The sequence below is a fragment of the Bactrocera tryoni genome, chromosome 1 (assembly GCF_016617805.1).
Source record: "Bactrocera tryoni isolate S06 chromosome 1, CSIRO_BtryS06_freeze2, whole genome shotgun sequence".
Taxonomy (NCBI): Eukaryota; Metazoa; Arthropoda; class Insecta; order Diptera; family Tephritidae; genus Bactrocera; species Bactrocera tryoni.
The window spans coordinates 53417420-53444458 of NC_052499.1; the positions used below are offsets into that span (position 1 = coordinate 53417420).

General features: G+C 33.9%; 9 protein-coding genes across 9 annotated transcripts in view; 3 read left to right on the forward strand and 6 right to left on the reverse strand.

Annotated features, from left to right (window-relative positions):
- The window catches only part of LOC120770503 (protein similar-like), a 66071-nt gene extending 60782 nt beyond the window's left edge, over positions 1-5289 (reverse strand). The window contains exon 1 of the mRNA XM_040098030.1: positions 4313-5289. Within this exon, the coding sequence (XP_039953964.1) occupies positions 4313-4428 (116 nt within the window). The 5' untranslated portion in view covers positions 4429-5289. The remainder of the gene's footprint in view (positions 1-4312) is intronic.
- Positions 5290-6055: 766 nt separating this feature from the next.
- Positions 6056-6776, reverse strand: LOC120766442 (mitochondrial intermembrane space import and assembly protein 40-B). The gene has a single exon (XM_040091950.1). The coding sequence runs from the start codon at positions 6749-6751 to the stop codon at positions 6314-6316; it is 438 nt and encodes a 145-aa protein (XP_039947884.1). The 5' UTR covers positions 6752-6776; the 3' UTR covers positions 6056-6313.
- Positions 6774-7257, reverse strand: LOC120766443. Its single transcript, XM_040091951.1, has 2 exons — positions 7115-7257; positions 6774-7055 (listed from the first exon to the last, which is right to left on the reverse strand). Exons 1-2 carry the CDS (start codon positions 7144-7146, stop codon positions 6785-6787), a joined length of 303 nt encoding a protein of 100 aa, XP_039947885.1. The 5' UTR covers positions 7147-7257; the 3' UTR covers positions 6774-6784.
- A 276-nt stretch (positions 7258-7533) lies between these two features.
- Positions 7534-9405, forward strand: LOC120775843 (DNA repair protein RAD51 homolog 1). The gene is made up of 5 exons (XM_040106215.1): positions 7534-7733; positions 7792-8256; positions 8320-8411; positions 8466-8595; positions 8651-9405. Exons 1-5 carry the CDS (start codon positions 7629-7631, stop codon positions 8897-8899), a joined length of 1041 nt encoding a protein of 346 aa, XP_039962149.1. The 5' UTR covers positions 7534-7628; the 3' UTR covers positions 8900-9405.
- LOC120775835 (hepatoma-derived growth factor-related protein 2) lies at positions 9058-12095 on the reverse strand. The gene is made up of 2 exons (XM_040106204.1): positions 11281-12095; positions 9058-10655 (listed from the first exon to the last, which is right to left on the reverse strand). The coding sequence occupies exons 1-2, from the start codon at positions 11897-11899 to the stop codon at positions 9637-9639; spliced, it is 1638 nt and encodes a 545-aa protein (XP_039962138.1). The 5' UTR covers positions 11900-12095; the 3' UTR covers positions 9058-9636.
- A 188-nt stretch (positions 12096-12283) lies between these two features.
- LOC120766867 (chromobox protein homolog 3) lies at positions 12284-13473 on the forward strand. The gene is made up of 2 exons (XM_040092597.1): positions 12284-12799; positions 12852-13473. The coding sequence occupies exons 1-2, from the start codon at positions 12690-12692 to the stop codon at positions 13444-13446; spliced, it is 705 nt and encodes a 234-aa protein (XP_039948531.1). The 5' UTR covers positions 12284-12689; the 3' UTR covers positions 13447-13473.
- A 36-nt stretch (positions 13474-13509) lies between these two features.
- On the reverse strand, positions 13510-14582 carry LOC120766866 (mitochondrial GTPase 1). Its single transcript, XM_040092596.1, has one exon. It carries the CDS (start codon positions 14507-14509, stop codon positions 13577-13579), a length of 933 nt encoding a protein of 310 aa, XP_039948530.1. The 5' UTR covers positions 14510-14582; the 3' UTR covers positions 13510-13576.
- A 66-nt stretch (positions 14583-14648) lies between these two features.
- On the reverse strand, positions 14649-16156 carry LOC120766864 (O-glucosyltransferase rumi-like). Its single transcript, XM_040092595.1, has 2 exons — positions 15907-16156; positions 14649-15847 (listed from the first exon to the last, which is right to left on the reverse strand). The coding sequence occupies exons 1-2, from the start codon at positions 16031-16033 to the stop codon at positions 14757-14759; spliced, it is 1218 nt and encodes a 405-aa protein (XP_039948529.1). The 5' UTR covers positions 16034-16156; the 3' UTR covers positions 14649-14756.
- Positions 16157-16452: 296 nt separating this feature from the next.
- The window catches only part of LOC120766863 (ubiquitin carboxyl-terminal hydrolase 46), a 55162-nt gene continuing 44575 nt past the window's right edge, over positions 16453-27039 (forward strand). Inside the window, exon 1 of the mRNA XM_040092594.1 lies at positions 16453-17082. The gene's annotated coding sequence lies outside the window, so the exon portion shown is untranslated. The remainder of the gene's footprint in view (positions 17083-27039) is intronic.

Here is a 27039-nt window from a genome sequence, read left to right on the forward strand (position 1 = left end):
AACGATTTTTTTCCGCGTTCTTCTTTAAAACCTCTTTCCGAATTTGTCTCTTAAAAACACGTAATAAATAATATCATCAAGCGATTTCGAAGAAGTGTTCACACGACAGACGGGTCTAAGTAACCAGAACTGATAAGGATTTTTTTCCAGCTAAGCACTCCAACTCGTCACCATTCTTTGAAACAACTTCATGTTTTCTGCGACTAAAAAAACAACAAGCTCAAATATTTCGGGTAGCATCGACACTTTGTACAGCCTTGAAAAGTTGCGAGGTCAACTATAAAGTCACTTAAAACTTTATGGCGTTTTTCTTAAAACTGTGTTTTCAAAGTCGATTGTCCCGATCTTAATAAAACAAACAGGTCTTCGAGATATATTCGTCCAACACCTAGTCCATGATCTTATTTAAAAAACATGTTTTTATAAAATATTTCTTTTTTTTTATAAAAAAAAATATTGAAAGGGTGCTTTTTCGCTCAAGAAAACTAATGTAGCCGCATAATAAGATAAGCTCCATAAATCCAATAAGAATTTTAGAAATACTTATTTTGCTCAAACGTGTTCTTTGTTTAATTTTCCTCTTAGGAGAGGAATTCCACAAAAACCGTTACCGTTCCCACGACCGTCAGATCTACGTATGCAGAATGGACCCGGAATTTTTGTCCGGCCAAAAGGACTGTGAACTCGGCTACAACAACAAAAACAGAGGGTTGGTGAATATCACTACATCGATTTCTCTCATTGAACGTCGTGTTCGAATTTAAACCACCACCTTTTGTAGATTTAGAAGTTTTAAAATTTTTTAAATGAAATGAAGGATTAGATATTAATAAGTCAAACGAGGGAAATGGCTGTTTTCTCAGCTCAAAATTAGCATATTTTCCATCAATGCGCTTAAGATTAAGATCGCGTTTGTTACTCTAAAAGATGGAATCCCTACATGCCAATAGGAAAACTGATGGGCAGTGACATTGAGTGAATATTCGGATCAACATTGTGTATACCTCTAACTATCCGCTCATATGTACATACATACATATGTATGTACAAATATACTAAGTAGACACTTTTTCTAATTTCAAACAATTCGGTATTAAAACTCATAACCCTAACAGATTGTGATGCGTAAAGAAAAGTAAATAACGTCACACAACAGGTAGCAACCAGGGCGTTAAGCTGGTATAAATGCAATCACATGCCACAACAACTTTTATGAAAACAATAACACTTAATGCAGCCAACATACATATATACATACATACATATATGTTCTTCTTATGACATGCTATCCCCATGCACACGCGCATACATATGTATGTATGTATGCACAAGCGCAGCGTTAATGTGTAGTGCAAAGTGTGTTGGTGTGGAGCCCCAAACAAAACGGATGCATGACCCGCGTTCGGTTGTCGCTGGGTGCACAATTGGCTGCAAGCGCGTGTGTGGTTGTGTCAGTGTTTTGCATTTTTAAACGTTTAATTTTTCCAATCAAAAGCCGGTTGTTTTTCTACTATATGTATAAATTTTCATGCAAGCTTCGTCGGTTGTTCCAGTGGAAAGTCACGTAGGCCTGCACTGAAATCGGCTTGGCTGCTATGGGCAGCTTCTGAAATTGGAGCGCGGCACAGCAAGAAAAAACAAAATATCCACATATTAAATGCATGCGAATGCTTCATGAATACCACAAAGGCGTGGAGGAGCACAAAAAGATTTTAAAATTTTAAAACCCCAAAAGTTGTGAGATAAGAAAACGGGCGAATTGATAAAGCCATAACTCACAAACACACGCAAACGCACAAATGTAAACACAATATATGCCTACTACATATTTACAAACAAGCATGAAATATGCGAATGAAGTCAAAACAAATGAGAACAAACTTGTTGTTGTAGCCACAAAAATGCGTAAAATTACGAGATTTTAGCTAAAAATAAACCAGAAAATTATTCAAATTGGTTTTCGTTCAATTTTGAGACATTTAATTTGAATGTGATTTTATAGATGTGTAGATATATGTATATATACGACCATGCCATATTGAAAAAAGTGAAATTGCAATGAAAACAACTAATTGAGAATAACTAATTAAATATATCAAGATTCCCGAAATTAAATTTGTACATAAATATTTTCTCATATTAATTTATGCATGAGAGGCTTATATTGGTTATAATTGTAGAAATTATGGTATTGTGACAAGTAAAGAATCAGCTGATTATGACAATCAGAGTGAGTATGCACTCTAAAGCAAACGGTTATGCAAGGTGAAAAGCAATTGAACTCGTGAACTCAAGATCGTTGTCAAAACAAAAATTTGTGTGTCCAGTATGTATGTACATATGTATATAAATATGCACAGTATATGGGACACGTAAAAAATATTTATATTACATATATCTTGTTGGTGGTGCTTCGTTCTCACTGCGGATCTTTAAAACTGGAAATTACACGGATTTGGGTCTACTGTTCTGTCTCCTAGGTAGAATTGCTCAAAACTTTTAGCTACAACCAAAATTCTAGGCAATGTTGTTGCAAAAACAACTATTACTAATTTTAAGTAATCGAAAAAGTAAAAAATCTATAGCCATTACAATTGCAAAATCAACCTGTAAGGTATTGAAATATTTGACGACGTAAAAAAACAGCAAAATATTGCTCACACTTTAACATTCACTTCTTAACTTTGATATCCATCGTTTGTTTATAACACGTGAGTAATACTATACAATATACCAACACATTTGTTTACACGAGTTCCATTAATTAGGAACACAGTAATATTATATACATATGTATATAGTATATGTACATACATATATCAGTTATAAAACTGAAAACGAAAAAGTTTAGTCAAAATTAAAAAAAAAAAACTAATTTGACCAAACATAATTTATGACTGTCAAGCTTTATATACATATTTAATTTTATTTCTAAATAGTTTACAATTTTTAGTAACTATTTACTTTTATTTTTATTTGCTGCATACAATTTTAAATTTCAATTTACATTTAACCGACCTCGTGGAGTTAACATTCAACTTGATGAATTCAAGGTTGGCTTACCGAAAGCTACAAAAGACAAAATTAAAGTTTGCAATTATAAATCCATACATACATACCTATAAGCATAAGTATGTATGGATGTACATACATAAATTATGTTGATTGCATGCACAAATTTGTGTGTTTCTGGTTATTTGCTATTTCTTGCAACTTGTACGTTCTATTGGTTCATTGAGGAATTGTTTTAATGCCAAACTAGTAAAAAATAACAATGCCTTCCTACAATAGTTAACTATTTGTACTTTCAATTTTTAGAGCGCAAAATACGAGTGTTTTTCGATTCTTTAAATAATATAATATGGAAACAATCTTCTTAATAGCATTTCGAATTTTAAATTATATTCAAATTATATTTTTCTATACTTAGTTGTGTTGATATCACTTCAAAATTTATCATTTTCTAATCTGGTATTCATTGCTTCGCTTTTAATCATTATTGAATATGCGAATCAAAGCTATTTTGAAAAAGTGTCAATTTTGGAAAAAAATAAATACATAGTAAGTACAGTTCGTATCAAGTCAAGGTGATTGAAGAAATTGCGTAATCAAGCAATTGAACAAAAGTGAAATATAATCGTAAGCAGAGAGAGGAAATCAGTTCTATCAATGAACAAATGCAAAATATTTAAATTATAAATTCATATATAAAATATAAATATTACGTTGTTGTAGAACAATAGTCAATCGAATTTTAATGGTGTAAGTAGGTCATATTATCAATTTTGTTTTAATATTAAAAATGACACATCAACTAAAATTAATAAAAAAAGTCAGAAACTTGATACGCCTGCATTTATCAGCCATTAAAACTTACAAACCAAAATTACTAGCTATTGGCGAAATGTTTACCCCTAAGTTATCGAGAAAGCAAAAGGAGCATGAAAAATATTTTTACAATAGTAATTGTTAAAATATTTTTTTATTTTAATTTATTGATATTTTCAACAACTCCAACAAAACTTAGTGTCACATTATGGAGACATCAAGTAAGCAGATTCGTCAAGTGAAGCTAATGATTGAATCTACTTCGAAATACAAATAGTTATAGATATTCTCGTTGTTTTGACAATAGAACTGAAAACATAAAGTAGGCATAAATGTATTCGTCGCATAGGAGTAAGGTTGGACCAAAAACCAAGATTAGTTCTTTTAATATCAATATGTTAGCATAAATCTATGTACATAAAAGATAGTATTAAGTTACTAATATGTTGACTTACGGAATCGTAAACTGTATATATGTACATACCTTCGTTTTTCTTTTGGTTTACCACTGGCGGTTAGCATCACTGTAGAGGCTGTGGACTCGGCAGCAGCTGTTTTCTTTATATTTGACGCATTGACGCCAGAACTGATTGCAACCATTTTGTTGTCTTTTTTATTAAATTATACCTTTTTTATTTTGCTTCGACTTTTTGATACCTTTTTTGTGTTGAACTATATCTTATCTGTATTTATTCGATAGTAATGACGGTGGCTGAATTTAATTGTTTGCTGCCCGCCAATTATCTCAATGTATCACTTAAACTTGCTTGTATCCTTAATTATTATGACACAATTATTTTTGAAAACACAAAAACAAATGTGGTGGTATTTGCTTTGGCACTGAAATATTACCAAACAGGATTAACTTTCTGTAACACTTCAATTACACTTTGCAATGAGCTCAAACACAATTATACTTTTAACTATTCTTCCTTTACTTTAAGCTCACTGAGGACAATTACCCAATCGATTTGTTGATCGTTTGGTTTTAATGGCCACCGACTTTGGAGCAAAATAGGACAGATAGAGGAAAGTAATTCCACACTCACGACACTGGTGGCTGTTGGCAATTAAACTTTCTATTTACTTCTTTCGCCTTTTTTTCCTTCGCACTATGAATCTAGACTTAATTGCCGCGCACTCCACAATGCCAAGAGGACGGAAAGATTGTGGAATTTTGACAAGGGTGTTTAAGGGCACGGGAAATATTCTCGTATATAAAACACGCCAAGTTTTTATTAGTTACTGCTGAGTTTCAAATGTGAAATTTTCCACACTTGTTTTGTGTTTTTCTCAGTCTATCGCAAAATTGCACTTTACACTTTTGAACCCAAAACTATTTGAGATAATATCTTCTTTTTGCAGATTACACAATCTATTGTCTTCAGGCATTTTTCTGACCATTAACATTAACACAATTAATTTTCATCTCACTATTTTAGATTTATTTCATTTACACAATGGTGAATTTAATATCAAAAAGGAATAAAAACTTGACGAAATAATTAACTGAACGAACGTGCACGACGACGACGTAATTGACAGAGACGAATCAAAGATAAAAAAATAAATAAACTGAAATAATCAGGGTTGCATCAATTAAATTTTAATATTCTTATTTCAACTGCATCCTATGATATACGTTAATTAAATGTTTACATAAAATATATTTTTATGAAATTTTCCATCCCTTTGCTTTGACGAGATAAACAAATATATTAAAACAACTTTTAAGTAATAAAGGAAGTTTGAATACATTTTAAAGTTCTTGACCTGGTAACACTGATAGAATGCAAGTAAATGAAAGAAAAAAAAATGAGGTCAAAATAGAGAAGTAAAGAAATATTTATATTCAAAGCAACCCTGTACTCAAGGCCAGTGCTGTATTATCAAAATATTTTCGTGCTATCTCTTTTCAATTTAATAAGTCGAGTGAATAAGAAGATGGAATTATTATAAGATGTTTGAACACAGCGCGCTGTAATAAATTGAAAATGAGTACATACTATATAAAAATATACGTTTTTGAATATTTTTTGAAATATATATTTTTTATATTCCTAAAATTAATACTCTTTTTTTATTTGTACCCAAGTTCTTAAAATTATTTTAATCATTAACACTTTTGCTTTTTTCAATAAAACTTTACAAAGCTTACTTGATTTGATTTATAATTTTACATCCCTTCAATCCCAATGTTTGGGTTAATAATTTTCAGATCAAAAATTTATTGTTTTTTAGAAACAAAATATATATTTAAGTGTTTGGAATAATATACATTTCTATATTTCAGATTTTTAATTATATTGACAACTATTACTAAAAAACTATTTCAAGGTAACCGTGAACATTTAAAAATTGTATATGAAAATGCAATCATAACAAAATTATATTAATTCATATTTGTCTGGCGAATTTCATAGTTGATTGAAGAAAAGTTTCCTCGACTTTAAACGTACACTTTTTTCCCCCAACCCCACATAGCTTAATTTTCTTTCTTGTTAAGTACGGCCGTACCCTCCACACTAGGAACCTCGGTTGATGTCTCTTTTTCAGCTTCTTCCAAATTTAACATGTTTAATCCACCCTCCTCTTCATCTTCATCGTTACCGGAAGACTTATTGTATACTGTGGGATATTGTACAAAACAATCTTGCATTGCTCTAAAAGCTTCGAAACAATCGGAGCCTTTCGGGTCTGCCTTGCTATAATGAAAGCAAGAAAATGCATCACGAAATTCAACACCGCATGGACCCGTAGCCATGCCTCCTAGACAAGGGCAACCCCAATTAATTTCTCCATCACTGGTTATAAGACCTTGTGGTGGCTCTGGTGGTGGCAACTCAACAGTACTAGGTGTTGCATGATCTTCTTTGGTAACAAACATAACTTCATCCTTGCCAAATACCTTGCAGTACGACATATTATATTACTTAATAACGTGAATTAGAAAATTTTAAAAGTCTAGCTGCTCCTTAGATGTATTTCTTATTATGAAGTGGCAAGGAATGTCTTGAAAATGTCCAATTAGTGTAATAGCTGAACGCGTGCGTGTCACAAATTCCTCGTGAACTCTCAGAATTGCACGTTTTTGGTTCTTATCAAATTTTATTAGTTGTAAGTCGGTCTGTCCTCCAATTTCACCAAAAAAACTTTGCAGTGATTCCTCTATGCTCCCAAGAAAGTAAGCAGGAGTAACAACGGCTTTGTCTTCGTCCCGTAGCTTCCTATCATACGTTGCATATAATTATGAATGGTTATTTGCTTTAGTAGCAATAGTACTCACAATTCCACATCCAAGTGAAAATAGTTTGTCATACTATCTATGATTTTTATATGTATTAATAGATTTTATATCTTTTTCAACATTTACAAGTATTGTTGCAACAGAAAATGTTAGAACATGTCGGCTTTTTATTTTTATGTAATTTTATAGGTTATCCAAATGTCAACTTCGGTGTGTTCAGTGTATCCAAAGTGTGCCCCCATTTTAAATTATATTGCACAAATTGTCCTAAGTAATATGAAAATATTCATTTATATATTAATTTTTATGTTCATTTTATATAATTTAGGTGTATTATAAACATTTGAATACTTTTTAAACAGAAAAGTTTAATTCCTTAATATTCTCATATTATTTTTTCAAAAATTTTAAAATCGTAAAATGAAATTGGCAACACTGAAAAGTGCGAGCGCAATTTTCAATTTGTTTATTATCACCCCGGGATGTAAATGTAAGAAATTGTAACTAATTGTAAAAATATAAGTGCTAAACGCTCAAAATAACTATTGAAAATATGTCGTATATGGAAGAACAGGAAACCGTGGGCACAACCGCCCTAGCTAACTGTTCTGTGGAGTTAGAAGAGGAGTTTGGTCCTGTCTCAATTACCAAGTTGGAAGTTTGTAGAAAAACAAAAGTTTAAATGTTTTATTTTATAACAATGCATTCTTTTACAGGTTAATGGAATAACAAGCAATGACATCAAACGCCTACAAGAGGCGGGATTTCATACAGTGGAATCAATAGCTTTTTCACCTAAAAAACTTTTGCTACAAATACGCGGATTCTCTGAGACAAAAGCTGATAAGATCCTTACAGAGGCAGTAAAGCTTGTACCAATGGGTTTCACCACTGCTACATCTATTTATCAAAAACGTTCCGAAATTGTTATGCTCACAACCGGTTCGAAGGAGCTCGATAAATTGCTTGGAGGAGGCATCGAAACAGGGTCTATAACTGAAATGTTTGGAGAATTCCGTTGTGGCAAGACGCAATTATGCCATACGTTGGCTGTAACCTGCCAGTTACCAATAAGTCGGAGTGGTGGTGAAGGCAAATGCCTGTATATCGATACAGAGGGTACATTTCGACCGGAACGTTTAGCAGCCATAGCAGAACGTTTCAATCTTGTTAAGGAAGAGGTAAATCGAAATACTAGTTAGTAGCTAAAACGCTAAAATACAAGTTATATACTTATGTTCAAGGTTCTTGATAACGTTGCCTGTGCTCGAGCCTACAACACAGATCACCAGACACAATTGCTTACACAAGCTGCAGCAATGATGGTGGAATCAAGGTGATTTAAACCATATAAATAATATAAATGTTTATTAAATTACATTATTATTAGGTATGCACTGCTGGTCGTAGATAGCGCAACTGCTTTGTACCGCACTGATTACACAGGACGTGGTGAATTATCAGCGCGTCAAATGCATCTGGCACGTTTTTTACGTCTATTGTTGCGTTTAGCTGATGAGGTAGATATCTTCAATATACTTTTTTGTCATAGAGATCAACCATTTTAGTTTTTAGTTTGGTGTAGCTGTAATTATAACCAATCAAGTGGTAGCTCAAGTCGATACCGGTCCAGCTATGTACGCTGCGGACACTAAAAAACCTATTGGTGGAAATATTATCGCCCATGCTTCGACCACTAGGTTATATCTGCGTAAAGGCCGAGGTGAAACCCGTATTTGCAAAATATACGACTCGCCGTGCTTACCCGAGAGTGAAGCGACCTTCGCTATTTTACCCGACGGAATCGGAGATGCAAAAGAGTAACTTAGATGCATTTATTTATTTATGTTTTTTTTTATCAAATAAGCTTAAGTTTCAACAACTAATTACCTTTTTGTTTATAGTTAAACAATTAATACTTACTTTTAAATTTATGTTGTGTAATTGGAAGCAATTACGCAATAAAAGGAGATTTAAGAAAATGTTTTATGGATATTGATAGCTTTATTATCTGTATGCGTTGCTTGTATATCTTTATATAGAAAATCTCTAATTACTATTTCATATTTATCGAATTTATGTGATGTTCTTCAGTTCATTATCTATAAACTCGCTTCATTTAAATCAAATAACGGAAACTTTGACAAATGCTTCATACGATTTGGCAACTTATTGATGTACACATTATAAAATGATTAGGTGATATGAAAGATGTGTTTGTAGCATACTGAAACCAATCCCGCTGGTTTCATTTGTAGGATGGTTGACATATTTTGTTAATGTAAAATATGTGTTTCAAACAACAACTTTTATAAGCCAATGTTATATATCAGTTAATTTATTGTTTTCGATACATTATTCGATTCGGAATTAAAAAAAAAATAAACAAAGTAAATATACTACAGAATGTTTTTTTCATGTACATTTAAAAGTAGGTATGTATGTATGTAAAATACAGATTAAAGATTTTTTTATTAATAGCGCTCCAACAGTTACATTACCAGATCGACAATGAATGGAATCTGGTTTATTCAAATATTTATTTTTTGAACAAGGAATATTTAAGACTCTACAGCTTCTAATATATTACTTTCGGTATTTACGATGGACTCGTCCATCTCTGCTCTGTCAGTTTCCGTGTCGCTAGTGTTTGTTTTCTCATTAGCATCCGCTTGGTTGTCTTGGTTTATGTTTTCCTTCTTATCATCACTCTTCGACTCCGACTCTTTATCTTGAGCATGTTTTCCATCTTTTTTAAAATTGGCCAGAATACTCATATACGTTTTCTCACTCATTGTAATACGATTTTGCTCGCTAATATGTTTTGTGCACTCCTTGTAGGTTTTAACTTGATCACAGAAAGGCTCCCAAAATTGTTGATCAGATGAAATTTTAAATATTTTTTTGAAATAATTGTAAATAACAATTGCTTCATTGCGTATAATTTCTGCTTTAGTCCTAAATTCAGTTTCTTCTTCAGCACCCATGGACCATTCTTTTAAATTTCCTACGTAGCGACGCAAACGTCTTATTATATCCACACAATCTGGATTACGTAATAGCATTAACTGTGTTAATTCGAAATCTTTATACTGCTTAAGTAACTCGACACATCGATTTACGTCGGCACTCTTAAGGCCCAAACTCTCACGCAATTGCTGCGACATTTGTATAAAATCGCGTTCAACGAAGAGCGCATCTTCTTGCTCTATCATTTGGTTGGTAAATCTATTTGCAGCATCTTGGTGTATTTTTGACCTTGGAGGATTTACAATAACGCGATCTTTAACCGCATCCAGTTTTATTTGACCAATTTCCAATTTTTCTTTTAGGTCACCAGCTTCTTTTCGAGACTTCTCTTCCCATTTAATACGTTCTGCTGGGGTTGCGAATGTTTCTGGTTTCCCATAATCCAATTTGATACCGACACATTTAGCTGGTGGTACGAAAGCTAATAAAAGATTGTTGTAGATTTCACTTTTGCTACCCGCCGAATTCTTTACGGTTGGCGTTATGGTAGCCGTTGGCTTAGAGGAACTGCTCGATTTCTTTGCAGATTTTTTTGTATCTGCGCCAACACCTGCGAAGAAAGATATATGATTTAATCTAAATATTATAGGCTTTCAATTCGCTATATTAGAGACAGGTTTCTTATTACAAACTATTAGTTACACAGTATTGGTCACAATTATTTGAGAAAATAAATTTACCCTTGTACTGCACAATAGTTACAATATAACATTTAGTTCAGGATTGATTTGTTGTTGTTATTGTTATAGCGGTAGAACATTCCTCAAGTAATTAGGAGCAAAGCTCCTTAGTTGACAGTCCTTGACTGGATAAGAATCCCGGTCGGTTACGGTGTACCGACTGTCATAGGAATGGATACAGATTAGTTTTGAGAAATGATTTTCATACTGGCCGTTTAAAGTGAAATAATAATTAGATTTTTGTCTTCAATTTGCATAAATTCTATGCTAATAATAATAAGTATGTCGGATTTATCATACAAATTACTCTTTTAGCATTTGTATACATATGTAGAAAAATAAAGCATGCCGAGAAGTGTAAGATAAACATTGTCAGCGATTAATCATATGTATGTCCGCCAAATTTATGTGAAATCAAAAACAACACGTTCCAATTCCATTTTGTTTCAACAAACAAAAGTGCCCGCTAACTTCCTCAGGTCCGGTTGTACTTACCTTCTGCTGGTACTTTTTTCTTCGCTGGTGGCGAATGGGATAGATTGGGGCCCTCATGGACTTCATCAATGTACCGTTTTGTTTTGATTTTGCGTCCACTGCGACTAACCAATTCAGCGCTATCAGTAGTAGACGTTACGACTGGAACTTGCTTTTCTTCTTTTGGTTTATTTGGCAACGACTCATCGATATTTGCTGCACTAGAGTCAGCATCCTTTTCTATTATTTCCTGAGCCACATTTTCTTGTATTTGTGAATCATCAGCAGTAACATCCGCAAATCCATCAATTCCATCATCTAACAATTCGTCCGCCGCAACTGCAGCCTCCGGTAAATCGATTGGTGCCGAGTCTTCCCCATTCAAGGCTGCCTCTATCTGTTCAATAGCCTCGCGAAAATTTGATCGTTTAAGATTTTTATCGGTAGCAAATTTTTCCTTACTCTCCGCATACTGAAAGAGATCTTCCACTTTAATGTTTGCTGTCTCGCCAGTTCCATAAAAGTACACGCTGTACTTTTTATTGTTATACTTAGTTATTTTCGCAGGCCATGCCGGGTATCCCTTCACCTTAGCGAAAACTAAATCCCCAATATTAAATTGCTTCTTTTCCTTGCCCATTACGTTTGCTTTTATTTTACTAAATTGTAAATTCTCTAAACAAAAATATATGTAGGTATTTCTGAAGCCAATTCCACGCTTTTGTTTAATATGTTTAGGCACAGTAGTACACTTTCTATTGTAGTTGTTGTAATATCGGCAGCTAAATTCACCACAGAAAACTGCGGGCTTTGTGTTAAGTTATCTGCTACCCCACAGATTCGAAGTTAAATGGAGGGGAATATTAAATGTACTATAATAAAATTATAATTTCTACAACAATGTTTTAATTCAACTATACATTTTGTTTATATTTTATTATTTATTATTATTATTTACTAATGTTAAGAATACACGTCTTCATTTGATTCTTAAATGTCATTAAATAGCCTATTTAATACTGCATAATGCAGCACTGCATTGTCTCACTTTTCAAAAAGGGTGTTAGAGCTCCATTTACAGTAACATTTTCACCACAGTTCGCACGAAATTGTTTGAGTAACCAAATTTTATGGTACCAGATACTTAAATAATGTAATGTATAAATTAAAAATACACACTCGCGTTATTACAAAACTAACTTATGGCAATAATGTTTTGTTTTCTTTTTATTATGATATCTGTACAGCCTTTTTGAGTTCTCTGGAATCACAATTTCACTAAATAACTTTCCCATCTTTCTCCATTTTTCAAATTCAAATGCATTTTTAAATCTTAATGCAACCCTGAGTTCAGATATTTTCTTGTATCGCTACACAATTTTTTGAGGAGTTTTGTTATAAAATTAACTTAAAATTGTTTAAACAAAACAATGGTGCGAACAGTTAAGGAAACTGGCTTTGTTGTCGAAAAGATTGTCGACAAACGAATTACACCAGAAGGGAAAGTCGAATATTATATTAAATGGCGTGGATACCCTAGGTATGTTTGTGATATTCGTTTGAACAATATAAACAACTTTTTTTGTTTACAGTGCCGAGAATACTTGGGAACCTGAGGAGAATTGTGATTGTCCAGCTTTAATACAAAAGTTTGAAGAGTCCAGAGCTAAGTCAAAGAAACGTGGTGAAAAGAAACCCAAGGTCGAGGAAATTCTAAAACCGCGAGGCTATGAACGTGGTTTAGCAATGGAACAAATTGTTGGGGCAACTGATGAAACCGGTGACGTATCTTACCTAATTAAATGGCAGTTTTGCGATGAGCTCGATTTGGTTGCCGGAGAGGAAGTAAGGCAGAAGAACCCAGAGTTCGTTATTGATTTTTTTGAGAGGCGCTCACCATTCCAACGTGTTATAAACGAGCGACTGTTGGGTGTTCCAGACGAATTACGTGTGATGAATATGAATGAACAACATACACCTTCAGGCAATCCTGATGTAACAACTGCCACTGTCGAAAATGCTGCTGCTGATGGAGCCGATACATTAATGACGGGCGATTTAAACCACCCGAACGAAAATGAAAGCTCCGGCAACGTTGATAGTGCCGCTGTATCCTATTCTATTCCAGTGCCTGGAGTTGGAAATATAGCAATTGACGTACCAATTTTAGATAGTTCAGCACTATGAATATATATCAATAAATACGTATAATATATTTTTAAAACAAAAAATAATAAAAGTAATTTTGGTAAATGTAATTTTACTGATATTTTTACAAATTTATAAATATATGCATATAAATGTTTCCGAAAATATATCATCTATCTAAATTAATACCTCCGAAAACACCACTTCGAAAATTTTTGATAAATTTACGTGCTGCAACCAAAACATCCGGTATATTAACTATTTGTCCATCGAGATTTTTATATTTTCTTTCGGCGCCTAAACCTTTGGCATAGGACACTAGAACTTCTGCAATGTTATCTGTAGCGCTTTCCAATCCCACTTCTTTAACATATTCGAACCGACGATTTTTATTCATCCAATATAACAAGTAATCCGCTATCAGTTCTTCACCAACTAAATGATCTGGTAAGCAACCCACTAATGCTAATTTCATACCCATTTCGTCATCTGCTATGCGCGGTTCGAGAATTCCGGGTGTGTCAATCATATATATTAAAGGATCTTCACTAATTTTAATACGTTCCATAACCGAACGAGTAACTCCCGCTATATTTCCAACTTGTGTTGCACTTTTCTTCCGCAAATTCTTATTCCGTAACACATTCAAAAGTGAGCTCTTACCAACATTGGGTACTCCAATAATCATGATACTCGCTTCCTTTAACCCCGTCCTATTGTAGCGATCCGAGTTGGATATCAATGAATGTGCTAAAGGTAACATACGTTTGATACCATTGCATTGTTGGTTCTTGCTATTTGTGAATAAAACATGCTGGATGCCTTCACGTTGTTGAAGCTCTTTCACAATTTTCCGTTGCTCGCGTATATCCGTAAGATCCTTTTTATTTAAAACAAGTATATGTGGTTTTGCTCCACCAGATATTGTGTGCTGGAATTCCGGGTTTCGCCCTGAAAAGGGTATACGCGCATCATGTACTTCTACTATACAATCCACAGATCTTAATTTTTGCTGCATTTGCTTTAATCCTTTCCCCATGTGTCCAGGAAACCAGCGAATGGATTGCTTGGTAACCAGTTTATATGCCTCCCGAAAAGACATTTTTACTTAAAATTAAATAATAACACAGTATTACAGAAAGTACATGAAAATTTCGAAGCAATAAATAAATATTATATGTAATGCACATATGACTTTGACGTTTGTTTTAGTCTCTGATAATAACCTCAAACAAATCATAGACATTGTAAACAAATAAATTTTTTTTTTATTTTAACGGTTTCTCGAGAATAATATCATTTTCTTACTTAGATATAGTTCTGTTGTATTTAAAATATATGTATTGTATTCATAGTTCTTGCCTCTGTAGAGGACTAATTTGTATAAGTTCAGTTTCACTTTCAACCTTAAAAGTGATTAGCTTTTGATATGATAGTAAGAGATTCTTCCAATAGCATTCGATGTCCTGCATGCGTAGGTGGTTTAAAATAAACTGTGAACCACGTTCAGAAATTTCACGAGCCAACTCATCATGTTCAAGAAAAAAATTTAAAATGTTCTCAATTTCTTTTTCACTTGGATAACTTTTTAGAGGCACGTAATGCACCCATGGCTTTAGTGCGAAATAAAAAAATTCCTTCCATTCCTCGCCAACGTGAAATACTAGTGAGTTGCAAAGAAATAAATGTTTGAAACGAAAGCTGGCAGCCACACCTCTAAAATTGAAGAGATATTTATATCGACAATGATCTTCTAATAAAACTTCTTTCGCAGGCTCAGCGTTAAGAGTATCTTTCGTAGACTTCCAGGCTTGGTTTTTAGTATATTTAGCATCGACTAAGTCGGGTTTACGACGTGACAGAAGAACCAAAGTATCGCGTTCATCGGAAGTGCGTGAACCACGAAAAAAAGCAAGTGGAAGCTTTTCAGACCATGGGGTTTCATTAGCAGCTTTCGATATGCTATCCCGTAATAAATCCCACCGACCAATACCGGTTGGATGCAATGAAATTGCAGGACCACCAGCCCAAAATGTCCACGCTGGATACATAATATCTAAGTAGTCACTGGTTTTAGAGAATGAGAATATTGGACCAATTCTACTGCCAAGCCCAGTGAGAACTTGTGGCCAGTCCCGAGTATTTACTACCATATCCATGTCTGGTAATTCGGGTAAAAGATTTAATAGGAAATGTTCAATACCACTGCAGCGTGCAGGAAACATGCATTCTTTGTCGCGAAATAGCCGATTGTTCAAAATTTTATATCGAGTCCCATATTTTGCTGTATTGTTCAGCATTTGTTGAGTGATACCCTTTTGATATGGTTTTAAATCATTTTTTATAACTTCGCTATAACATTTGCAATTATTATCATCGTCATCTGAACATGGAACATATGATTCTAATGATCTCCTTACTTCATTTGTTATGATATTGCCTACAAAAATAAAAACAGGTGGTTAATAAATGACAAAGTTTATAATTAAAGTTCCTTACTGTTTTCAATATCCAAATATGAACAATTTTCTATATCACAATCGTTGTCAAAGTTGCCGTCTCCAAGTGTTGAAATAGCAAAACAATTTCTGGTTATTAAAACCAAATACAAAAGCAATACATTCATTATTTCTAACAAAAATGTATTTTTGTTTACTTCATCGAAAATTATATACCGGCAAACATAAGCAATTTGCCAACTACTTTGAGCGAAGGTTTGTTCGATTTTCTTTTATGGAATCAAAACAAAATCCAATGACATATACACTGCAATCCCTTTTAACTTCCATCCAATAATTTGTAAATGTGTAAAAATATCTTAATTAATAAAATAAGGATACGTTTTTAATTTTTATTAAACTCTTCTTTCAATAAAAACAAAATTAAATACAGGTGTATATTTAAAAATGTTAATGTTAATATATTGATCTTTTGGTTAAAAGTAAATTCTTATTTTCCCTTTTGCTTATGAACAAAATAATAAATACTTTATACACACTTTTCAATTATTTTTGTTTATAAATAATAATTAATTAATTGAACATACACAACATCTGTGCTTTTATAATGCGACTCTGCGTTGTTTTTGAGATTCGTCAGCAATTTTGTTTTTCGCTACTTCAGAAACGAAATCGAGCCATCATAAACGAAAAAATTGACGATGCCGTCAAAATAAGTCCGTGTTCAAGATAAAAAAAGCGAAATTGAGAAAAATATTTTATAGAAATGTGAAAAATACTTCTTTCGAAATTACGATTATATAAATTATCAATGAAAGGTCAATAACTGTCGAAATAAATCGGAGTGAAGTGAGCCATACCATATAATTTACGTGACAAAAAAAGTTAAAAAAGCTAAAAAGCAGTAAAGATAAAAGAAAAAGAAAGGAATGAAGAAATACATAACAGCCCATTAAATAGTAAATTATTCAACAGTGAGCGAAGAAAAATAATATATTTGCGTATTAACAGTAAATTTAACCGATTCAAAAGTCATCCACAGCCGGGTGGGTGTTCACTATAGCGACTTCCCAGTTTCACATATCAATGGTGGTGCAGTTTTTTGTGGAACACCTGCCAGCTCCCTCCCAAGGGCGTACGATCTGACCGACCTTCTCAAAGCTGACGACGGCAATAAGTTTGTTGAGAAATCATTTTGTATTTGAAATCAAATAAGGTATGTGTGTCATATATATTCAATTATTTATAATTTACAAAACTAAGTACGCGCAAAATTTGTTAAGCATTCATTTCTCCAGGAATGGAAAACACGTAATTGGTCGTGGGAAGTTAGAAACAGTTAGATTAACAACAAATTGATTTTGCACAAATAATGCCGGAGTTGCCAACGGCCTGAACAAGTCGGCTGATTGGACTTACGTATTAGTACTAAACCAATTAACAATTTTGCATTACATACCTTAATGCTATTATTTCCAATAAAAAATATTTATGTGCTCCTCGCAATTATTTTTGCTATAATACATACATACATACATACATACATATGTACGAATAACTATCGAAGCGATGGAATGAAATTTCACTTTGCTGACTCTCTCTGCCGCGCTTTTTATTCCTCTTTAAAATTTTCATTTATTTTTGCGAAAAAATTGCGACAGACGCCAACTGTGTGTGACCAATCATCAGAAAGCCATCCGAATATTAAAAACTTTTGTGTTGTTAATACTTGTACGGAAATGAATTTTGCACTCCTGAACGTTGCTGTCATCCAGTACTTTGTAATTAATTTTACTGTTTTGGTTAACCACTCATTGTGCGCTCGCGCTTTAGGTGACTGCTCAGTCATAGACAGTAAAAATGTATGCAAATGGAGTTAAGAACTGATAGCACTTGTTTCTTTTGTAAATGCAAAATTTTATAATTTTGCCAAATTAAGCGCGCATTCACACAGTCATATATACAGTCATGGATAGCACAATTTTGGTTATTTGTACAAAAACTCATTATTAATTAGCAATATTGCAAAAAAATACCCTGTTTTAACTATAACTATAAAAAAAATTAACATAATTTCAAAATGGGCAGAAATATGCATTGTACTCTGGAATAGAGGATAATAATATTTGGTCCTTACAAAAAGGCAAAAGTCCAACTCAGATTGCCGAAATTATGAGTTGTTCGAGGAAAATGGTTGTATACCATCAATTTTGTTATAAGGGATCCAAATTTGCTCAAAAATAAAAAAATCCACAAAGCTTCTGGACGTAAAACAACGGAATTTGTCGATACAGCCATCAGTCGAAAAAAACCACACCTGGCAAAAAAAAATATAAGAGCACGGCTGGACTTTGCTAAAGAACATTTAGAAAAGGAAGTCATATTTTGGAAAAGGGTTCTGAGGAGCGATGAAACTAAGGTGAACCGTATCGGATAGGATGGAAAACAATTTCTCCATCGTCCCAGGTGTCAGGCGTATAACTCCAGATACACCACAAAAATTGTTAAGCACGGCGGAGGTAGCGTAATGGACTGGGGAGCGTTTTCCTGGTACGGTTTTGGATCATTGGTAAGGATAGATGGTAGAATGGACCAATTTGCATACCTAAACATTCTCAAAAATACCATAGAACCATTCGATTTGGAATCGATGGTAGTGAATTGGATGTTTATGCATGACAATAATCCAAAGCATGCAGCTTAAAGTGTGAAGGACTGACTCACTGAAGAAAGTATTAACGTCCCGAGGTAGCCAGCCCAAAGTCCCGATGCAAACTCGATGGAAAATTTCTGGAACGACTTTAAGATACAGATTGCCAAGAAAAATTTCAAAATTTCAAAAATTCGGATGAGAAAGTGAAATGTGTTTGCTGTTTATATCGAAAATACACATCTTTTTTTTACATCCTCAAAGAGTGCTATTTCTCTGTCCATGACTGTACATATACATGTATGAGTTTATATGTATATAGATTTAAGCTTTGTGCATATTTATTTGGTGTGAACTTTTAAATGTTTGGTTGCTTTAATAAATACATATGTTTCTTTAGGCAATGACTCGAAAATGAGTCAAGCAAGAAAACCAGTTTTTGTCACATCAATTGCTGTTAATTTTTACGTTATAGTTCATTGCGTTTTTCTGTAGTATGTAGGTTGGTCAATTTTCTTATATAATCTTGTTTTAAAAGAGTTGGCATTTTGGTACATAAATATATACATATTTATATATTTCTTTAAATATTTTTAATAACAGTACATCATTATACTCAAATAACAACTATCCTAAAGTTTACGATAAATAAGACCATTTCGTAAATTAATTTGTTCACAGTATTTTCTAATCAAAAATTTGTAAAATGGCTCTATTACATACATATGTACAAACATATTCATTTGTGTCTGCACAACGAATGTCATAAATAATTCTACAATTTTTCATTCCTATGAAACTAGCTTTAAAAACCATTAATCAGGTTATGTATTTCAAAACGTTTTTGAAGTGAAATATATTGAAGAAATATTGCTCCCAATTGACTGCAACAAAACTGCATAAATATATTATAACATCATTATTGCTTTGCGCCTCTTTAAGCATTTTGTATAATTTCTTGCAGCCAAAACAGCACATGTATTCCGGTTGTGTTGATGTCATTTGTTGTTCCAACTGGCCGGAGCAGCGATTGACGGGTGGGTGTAGCAATTCCATTTTATTAGTTCAGCGACATTTTCGTATTTGTTTTGATGCTTTGTATTAGAGTGCCGGCTATAAATAAAATACAACGCAAAGCACTGAAACAAAATGTTATAGTTTTCGTTTGAACGATTCTTTGGTAGGAGCATCTGAGGGCTGTGTTATTATAGACAAGTTGTCTGCGAGTTCTGCATATGGTTTTTAATTAAAATGATCTAAAAAAGTAGATCTGTATGTAAATACATATGCGCGTGTTTATATGCACATATTTACTTGCGCAAAAAATCTCTTGGGATTTCCTTATGCCTATATCCTATGCACTGCCTAACATTTTATGACTCAACATCGCATTCAATAAACTTTACTACCCTAATTACTTTCCTGTTTGCACGCATTCTTCGTGCACATAGCTGTTAATGCGCTATGCCTACTTCTCTTCCGCTTTGGTAATAATAAAAATATGTACAAATGTACTTACTGTACATATAGGTACGTAGCATATACCTAAATACTTACAGACTATAGTAAAGAAGTAATAATTTCAATCCCACTCAAGTTTATTGCAAGTTTGTCTGACCAGCAAGGAGCTCGACCCTTATTTGGCCTCTTTTTTCCAACGTGTTTTATATACACGTCAATATGCATTTATTACACATGTACATACATATAAATGAATGTATTTTCGATTTCCTTGTTTTCGCATTACTTAGTTTCTTCGGCAAGGCGCATGCTCCACCCCACGTTTTGCGTATATTCTGAGAGTTCATTTTGTTGTTTCTAAATTTTTATAACACTGTGGTGAATTCTTTTTAAGGGTTGACTATTAAGCCTGCTTACAAAAGTTTTTGGAAAGATGAAAGGATGTGCAACCATTCTCAATGTGGGTAACGATTTTCTATTCATATGGCGAAAACCCCTACTTTGCACTCTCTTCCATTTTTATGTTGAAATTACGTATGCAACGCGAAACTTATGCTTAAGTTGTAGGAGTAATATAGCTAAATATATAGTACATATGTATGTATGTTTGTGTTACGATACCTTTTCTCTATTCTCCTTTTATGTGTTTGCATTGATTAAACCGACATTGCCTAGTGCGTGATGTGCCTATAAATGCAGCTATTTTGTGGTGTAAATGCACATGAATGTACACCCTTACATACATATGCACATTGGTGTATGTAATTTTTGTTATTTGATATATGCCAAAAGATAACAGTTAGTGTGGATATACTTATATACTCTTTTAATAGCGATACCGTATGCATATTTAAATATTTTAAAGGCTTTTGGCCGGGTGGTCTTATATTTGGTGGCGTTCCTATGATAGTCGGTTCTACATAAATTGAATGGAATGAATCCCGAGTGCGGGCACTTTGTTCTGTATATTGTAGTATGCTAACCTTCTACCCATCCAGAACTTACTCAGAAGTGTCAAATATACTATGTTCTGCGTTCAATGAATCCCAGCATGACTCTAACTAACTCTTTGCATGTCCAATGAATCTCACTCATCTAAACCTCAGTCCACATTCCACCCCACAGCAAGTTCCCTGAGCCTCGCTTCAGATGACTACAATGACAACAAACTTGAACATTACCACGCAAGCACTCCAAAAATTTTAAGTTGATCCGCAAAACTTTTAATGCGTTATTCTCGAAACACTATTTTCAGAGTGGGCGAGAAAGATTAAAAAAAAAAAATCTTCCTCACAACTACCCATCTTTTCTCATAAGTTCAATAAAGGTTGTTACCGTAGTGCCAGAAATCATCCCTGAAGTATTTTAGCGGAATTCTGCCGAGTTGACAGTCCTTGGCTGGATTAAAATCTACGTCTGTTCCGTAGATGAGCAGATAATTTCATGTGTGGGGCCGGTCGATTGGCCACCAAGATCATGTGATATCACACCGTTAGACTTTCTCCTGTGGGGATGTGGAAAGTCTTAAGTCTATGCGGACAATCCCACTTCGATTTTGGCCTTGGAGCAGAACATCGCGCGTGTCAATCGCCAGTTACCAGTCGAAATGCTCGAACGGGTCATCGAAAATTGGGCTCAACTGATAAACCGTATGAGACGTAGCCGCGGCCAACATTTAAAAAAGATAATCTTCAAAAAAAATAAATGTAAAATGTGTAATTAACATTCCCCGTTGAATTTAAAGTTGCTGTCTTTTTCCTGTAAAAAAGTAGGGAATATCGAAATGGATTATATTAAAAAATCGATTTCAGTGAATATTAATATTTAAATAAAAGAACGTTTCAATTAATTTTTTTTATTTTGGAATTCCAAATACGAGGCTTAGAATTTTTGATTTGAGAAATTCGTAACCTTGCTTGCAAGTAAATAATGAAATCTAGAACGGTTTTAAATCATATATAGTCTTAAAAACATTGTAAGGCCTCAAAAATGTTGATTTCAACAAATAATTATTCAATGTTTAGAGAAGAAGATCAGTGAGATCACTCATAAAAAGTTGAGTACAGGAAACATTCTTCCTTTTCTGTGGTCTTTCCTTTCTTCCACAAAAATTACCTGATTGTCACACAATGTCTTTGTTTCTGTGCGTGCTGTGAATAAGTTATTAGCTTTCTGGTTCCCTTTTTCATAGCAAGTGAGTTGAGTTACCTGATCTACCGTTGATAAACTAAAATATCGTTCGAAAGACGCAGTTGGATGCATTGTATCTATTTTGCATTGTCAAATATATTCTGAATGAATGCTTTATTAGTGAGCTCTGCCTGCCTTTACAAGCTAAAGTCGTTTAAATCGAAGCCGCTGGTGGCGCCTGCGGACCATTACGACTGATTCAGTATGTATTATTTCTAACTCAAATATTGCGAAATCAAAAATGTGCTTCAAGAGCCATTGCAACTTTTCTAAATTTTTATAATAATTTTGACTTCTTTTGTTCATATAAATGTAACACATACACATACACACATCGAAGTAAAGAAAGTCAGTTGCTTATGAGATTGGCGTGAATTGTTGCCTTTGTTAAGAAAGAGCGTCCGATTGGCAGCGAGTGAATCGTAAATGGAGAGAATAATTGTAGATGAAGACAGACGCAGAGTGCCAATTATTACTTCACTATTTGATCGTGCTTATACGAGATTGAGCTGAAATGAGTAGGCGTGTTCAGTTATTATTTTTAATCCTATGGTAGAAAAATAACTCCCGAGAGTGTGCATTGTGTTGTTGGAGCGCATGCGTTTATGCTGTTAGACTAACAGTGCTAGTTAATAATGTTTATTTTCTGTAATTATATTGTTTAATGTATACATATGTATTTATATTTCCACTGTGCTATGAGACTACAAAAATTCGGAATAGTTTGTATGTATAATTATCAGCATTCTTCATATTTACTTTTTTACTTACATATGTATAAGAAATATTTTCATGAGTAATCAGCAATTGCTATTCTCACTTAGTAATTCACCACACTTAGCTTATCTGGTACTTGGCAGCGTTACTACGCCAGAGCACGCCATAAGAAATGAAATCGAGTTACTTACTCCTCTTCTCATGTAGGGCGTTGAAGAGTTAAATTGAAGTTTCTATTTACAAACGAGAGAGCGAGAGCACGACGATAAGAAACACCAGTAAGCACATTAACTGGTTAAAATTTTATGGCTTAAATGAAATACACATATGTATATTATATATTATATGCACTTGAGTTCGCCTTTACTTACAACAAATTAAGACATTCTGCATATAAATGATAACGACACGGGAGTGAGACGGATTTAAAACGTTATAATCACTTGCAAGCCAGAAAAAAGGCGTGTTCGCAGAATTTAACGTACTTCACTAATTCGTGATTCATTTTGCAATTTTTTGGATTCTCTTGGACCCGTAACCGATCTCCAGGAGGACCTTCCAAAAAAGCTGTCTGACGGGGAGGAAGATTTGTCTACTTAAATTTATCTGTAATCCAGAAATCCAAAAATATTTGTTGTCATAATAGCTGAAGGACTGGTAAACATTTTGATTTTCGGTTTTCCAAAAAACTTACATTTCATAATGGCTTAAAAATCTAAATTATTATCAAAAATCTTGGTCTTTGCATCATTACCCGACTCTTTATATAGCTATAGAGTGAAAATTTCAAGTTGATCGGTCCAGCCGTTTCGGAGAAATTTTCCTCGCCGACGCTGAAAACACGTTTCGAGAAAAAGCATTTAAAGTTTCAGGAGCCGAATACACTAAGCCATAAATTCTTACAAAAAAGTTCATATCTTCGAAACTATTTGGCGGATAAAATTTCAAATTTTCGAAGAATATTTTCTATATTTTTTAAATTCAACCGTGTATAAAAACATTGTTGCTAGTTTTAAAGGGCGAATCGTTTTCTTTAGGATTTTATAAACATTGTTGTTGCTGTTCTTTTGGCGCCAGAAAACATTTTTAAGATAATTGTGAGGAATGCTGACGACTTGCAGTACTTGACCGAATAAAAATCTAGGTTCATTTCGGTTTCGTAGACGCGACTGCTGTAGTAATGGCTGCCTAAATATCATAGTCATTTTGCTGTAAAAGGGAAGACCTGTAATCGACTGATATTTTTGTTGTTGTAGCGGTAGAATTCTGCTGGGTTGACGTGCTTAGGCGGATAAAAATCCGGGTCCGTTCTGGTTACGAAGACCCGACACGGAACCTGCGGATCTCAGCCTCAGCTGCTTAGAAATTCAACTACTAATACTGACTACTTAGCAATCGAAACAGGACTAGTTTCCGCAATAACAGCCCTTAACAAGAATAACAGTCGGTTGAAATCCAGGTAAATTTCTGTAAACTAGAACGGATGAAATTTAACTTTTGTACTTGGTTTGAAAATATGGCTTTCCTTCTCATCACCAGCGCCATTAATTAATTATAATAATAATTAACTCAAATGAAACTTGAGAGAGTATGTAGAAAATGTCTGCAAAGATTTCCGAGTAACTTTATCAGGGTATTCTTCCAAACATAATTATATCCACTTTCATGCTAATTCGCTTTGTATCATCAGATTATCTCTGCATGGGTTGTTATTACCTTTTATACAAACATACAAATGTACATGTACGAAATGCAACTTCACCACGCTCAAAAACCAAGAAAACCTCCCTGCTCCAATTTCAAGAACTGAGCATACTCGTGCTCATAACAGAGAATGAGAGATTTTATATTACTTCTCTGCCATAGGTGTATATGGTGAGGCAATAATTATGTTGGTCAGCTCCAGTGGGTCGACAGCATACTTTTGTACATAGGTACTTTGAGGTTATACAGACAAACGGTGTATTATTTCGTTAAAAAGGTGGGAGAGTCACAATATTTCGACGCAACATGAAAATGGAATGAAAATAAAAGAATGGTGTTGAAATACATATGTATGGCCACTGCCAGCGTTATAAGTACACACGCACTCTGGCCGCGCGGGTTATGTCTGCGAGCGCAGCATAGATTTCACGTCACGAGCCATATCAGTAGCTGTAGGAGGGCAGCAGCAACAGCAGCGGTGGCAGCGTTGTTCGTTTAGTGGGTATCGGTGGTGGTGGCCAGCAATTTTGCTCTCAATCGCGTTCCATTTCTGTATCTACGCGGTAGCGGATTTTCGATTCCTCAATGAATCGGCTGGCGACGTTTTCTCTAGTGTAGCAAAGCGATTTGTGCGTCGTGTCTCGGAAAAATGTGATTATTACGTTTTAAAATAAATAAGTGATAAGAATTAATAATAAGTAATTGCAATTCGGCAATTTGTTTTCAAATTATAACAGTGCGTTGTGTTTTTATATTCGGATTACACCTTCTTTGTGTGACGGTTTGTGCTGCAAGAAATTCACCATAGCTTATTCGCAAAGTAAAGTGTCATATTGTTGGTAGTTTGTGTGTCAAGTTTTGATACACACACATACATATGTGCATACGAATTCTTTAGTGTAACTGCAATTTGTAGTGATTTCCAGCGAGTACCAATACCAGCAATCATTTGCCATATTTCTGCAATTCGTTTGGTTTACTATCTTTTCCAGGCACTTACTTGCCCAACCGTAGTACCAAAGTAATATACTCTAATAGTGAAAAAACTACGCCTGTCTTGGGTGCTTTTGTGCTGCGTCGTCGTTTTCGTGTCAAGTTCGGTTGTTTAGTTGTAACTACTTCGACAAAGTGGTCCGCATCTTGAAGTGCAAAATATTTGTGGTAAAAGTGCGTTCAAGTTTTATGCCAAAATTTGCTCAAATGCAGTAATAAAATAAATGAAAAGTGTTGTTCATGCATTGCCACTGCTTAAAAGTGTAAAAATATTTTAATTTTCATTAAATTTCATGCATATTATCTCACACAATTTTTTACAAGTGAAAAAATTGCTAGTGGAACGGTCAATTCCAACAAACAAGGATAACTGTGCATTGCAGCGTGCTTTCGTCTTTGTTTTTTCAAAATAATAACAAATGATTCGTAAAGCTTAGATATTTTCACAAATTTCACAACAAATTTAAAGGTAACATTTATTTATTTTCCATTACAAATAGTATGAAGATTTCCACAAACTTGGTGAAATGTCAAATGTTTTGTGTTTGTATGTAACATATGAGAAAAATATGTCACAACGTTGGCTTATAACTTCCTGTATTGCCTTGGAAAAATCGATTTTGACTGCGGTCGGTCTCTTCACTGTTTTTTGTTGCTGTTTTTGTTTGGTTTTTCATAACCACCGCTGTGTAGCTGAGTTTTCCACACTTGGATGTGTGTATGTATGTATATACATATAAATAAATGCATATTTTTGTATGCGATTACATGTGTTTGCCATGGCCTCCAGCTTGTCGCTCTGCTTGGCATGGGTTTTATTATACTTGTAAAACTAATTTTCTCATTTAAAATTTAAATTTTGAAATTGAAAAATATCCAATTTTTAAATTGCTAAAATTGTGGAAAGCGTGTTTCCCAAACATTGCTCTGATACCTACAAACATACATACATACATATGTACATACATTGTATTTGTATGTATCAACAAATTTTCTAGAGCTTCAGTTGGATATCAAATAATTTTCCATTGGTCCAAGACTCATCACCAGTAATAATACGTTTCATGATATGCTGATAGTCGGAAGCATTGCTACACAGACGTTAATGCGAAGTTGTTTTTCGAAAAAATTTTTTAGGCTCAAATGATCTTTAAAAATGGTTTTCACACATACTTCCGATATTCCAACGATGCCAGTAAGATCTCTGACTGTTAATCGTCGATTCTCAAGCACCAATTCCTTTATTTTATAGACCTGTTGATCATCAGTTGTTGTTGATGGTCGTCCTGGACCAGCACAAAATGATGAGAAATCTTTTCTTACTCTCTCAACTGGCAGCGGACCCTGATCTTTTTTCTGAGCTGTCAATCAACTGTTAGTAAAAAGGCGGGCTGCCAGAAGAATCGCGCTAAAACGAACTACTAAAATCAGTGCGTTGTTGAAATTCTGTAGAATTAG

Bases quoted from the DNA above. Each gene is read 5' to 3' on its own strand.
- LOC120766442 (XM_040091950.1), bottom strand. From the start codon at position 6,751: ATGTCGTACTGCAAGGTATTTGGCAAGGATGAAGTTATGTTTGTTACC.
- LOC120766443 (XM_040091951.1), bottom strand. From the start codon at position 7,146: ATGACAAACTATTTTCACTTGGATGTGGAATT. The intron at 7,056-7,114 runs GTGAGTACTATT...AACGTATGATAG, and splicing joins TTTCACTTGGATGTGGAATT to GAAGCTACGGGACGAAGACA.
- LOC120775843 (XM_040106215.1), top strand. From the start codon at position 7,629: ATGTCGTATATGGAAGAACAGGAAACCGTGGGCACAACCGCCCTAGCT. The intron at 7,734-7,791 runs GTTTGTAGAAAA...ATTCTTTTACAG, and splicing joins TCTCAATTACCAAGTTGGAA to GTTAATGGAATAACAAGCAA. The intron at 8,412-8,465 runs GTGATTTAAACC...CATTATTATTAG, and splicing joins GCAATGATGGTGGAATCAAG to GTATGCACTGCTGGTCGTAG.
- LOC120775835 (XM_040106204.1), bottom strand. From the start codon at position 11,899: ATGGGCAAGGAAAAGAAGCAATTTAATATTGGGGATTTAGTTTTCGCT. The intron at 10,656-11,280 runs GTAAGTACAACC...CTTTCTTCGCAG, and splicing joins GAAAAAAGTACCAGCAGAAG to GTGTTGGCGCAGATACAAAA.
- LOC120766867 (XM_040092597.1), top strand. From the start codon at position 12,690: ATGGTGCGAACAGTTAAGGAAACTGGCTTTGTTGTCGAAAAGATTGTC. The intron at 12,800-12,851 runs GTATGTTTGTGA...TTTTGTTTACAG, and splicing joins AAATGGCGTGGATACCCTAG to TGCCGAGAATACTTGGGAAC.
- LOC120766866 (XM_040092596.1), bottom strand. From the start codon at position 14,509: ATGTCTTTTCGGGAGGCATATAAACTGGTTACCAAGCAATCCATTCGC.
- LOC120766864 (XM_040092595.1), bottom strand. From the start codon at position 16,033: ATGAATGTATTGCTTTTGTATTTGGTTTTAATAACCAGAAATTGTTTT. The intron at 15,848-15,906 runs GTAAGGAACTTT...TTATTTTTGTAG, and splicing joins ATATTTGGATATTGAAAACA to GCAATATCATAACAAATGAA.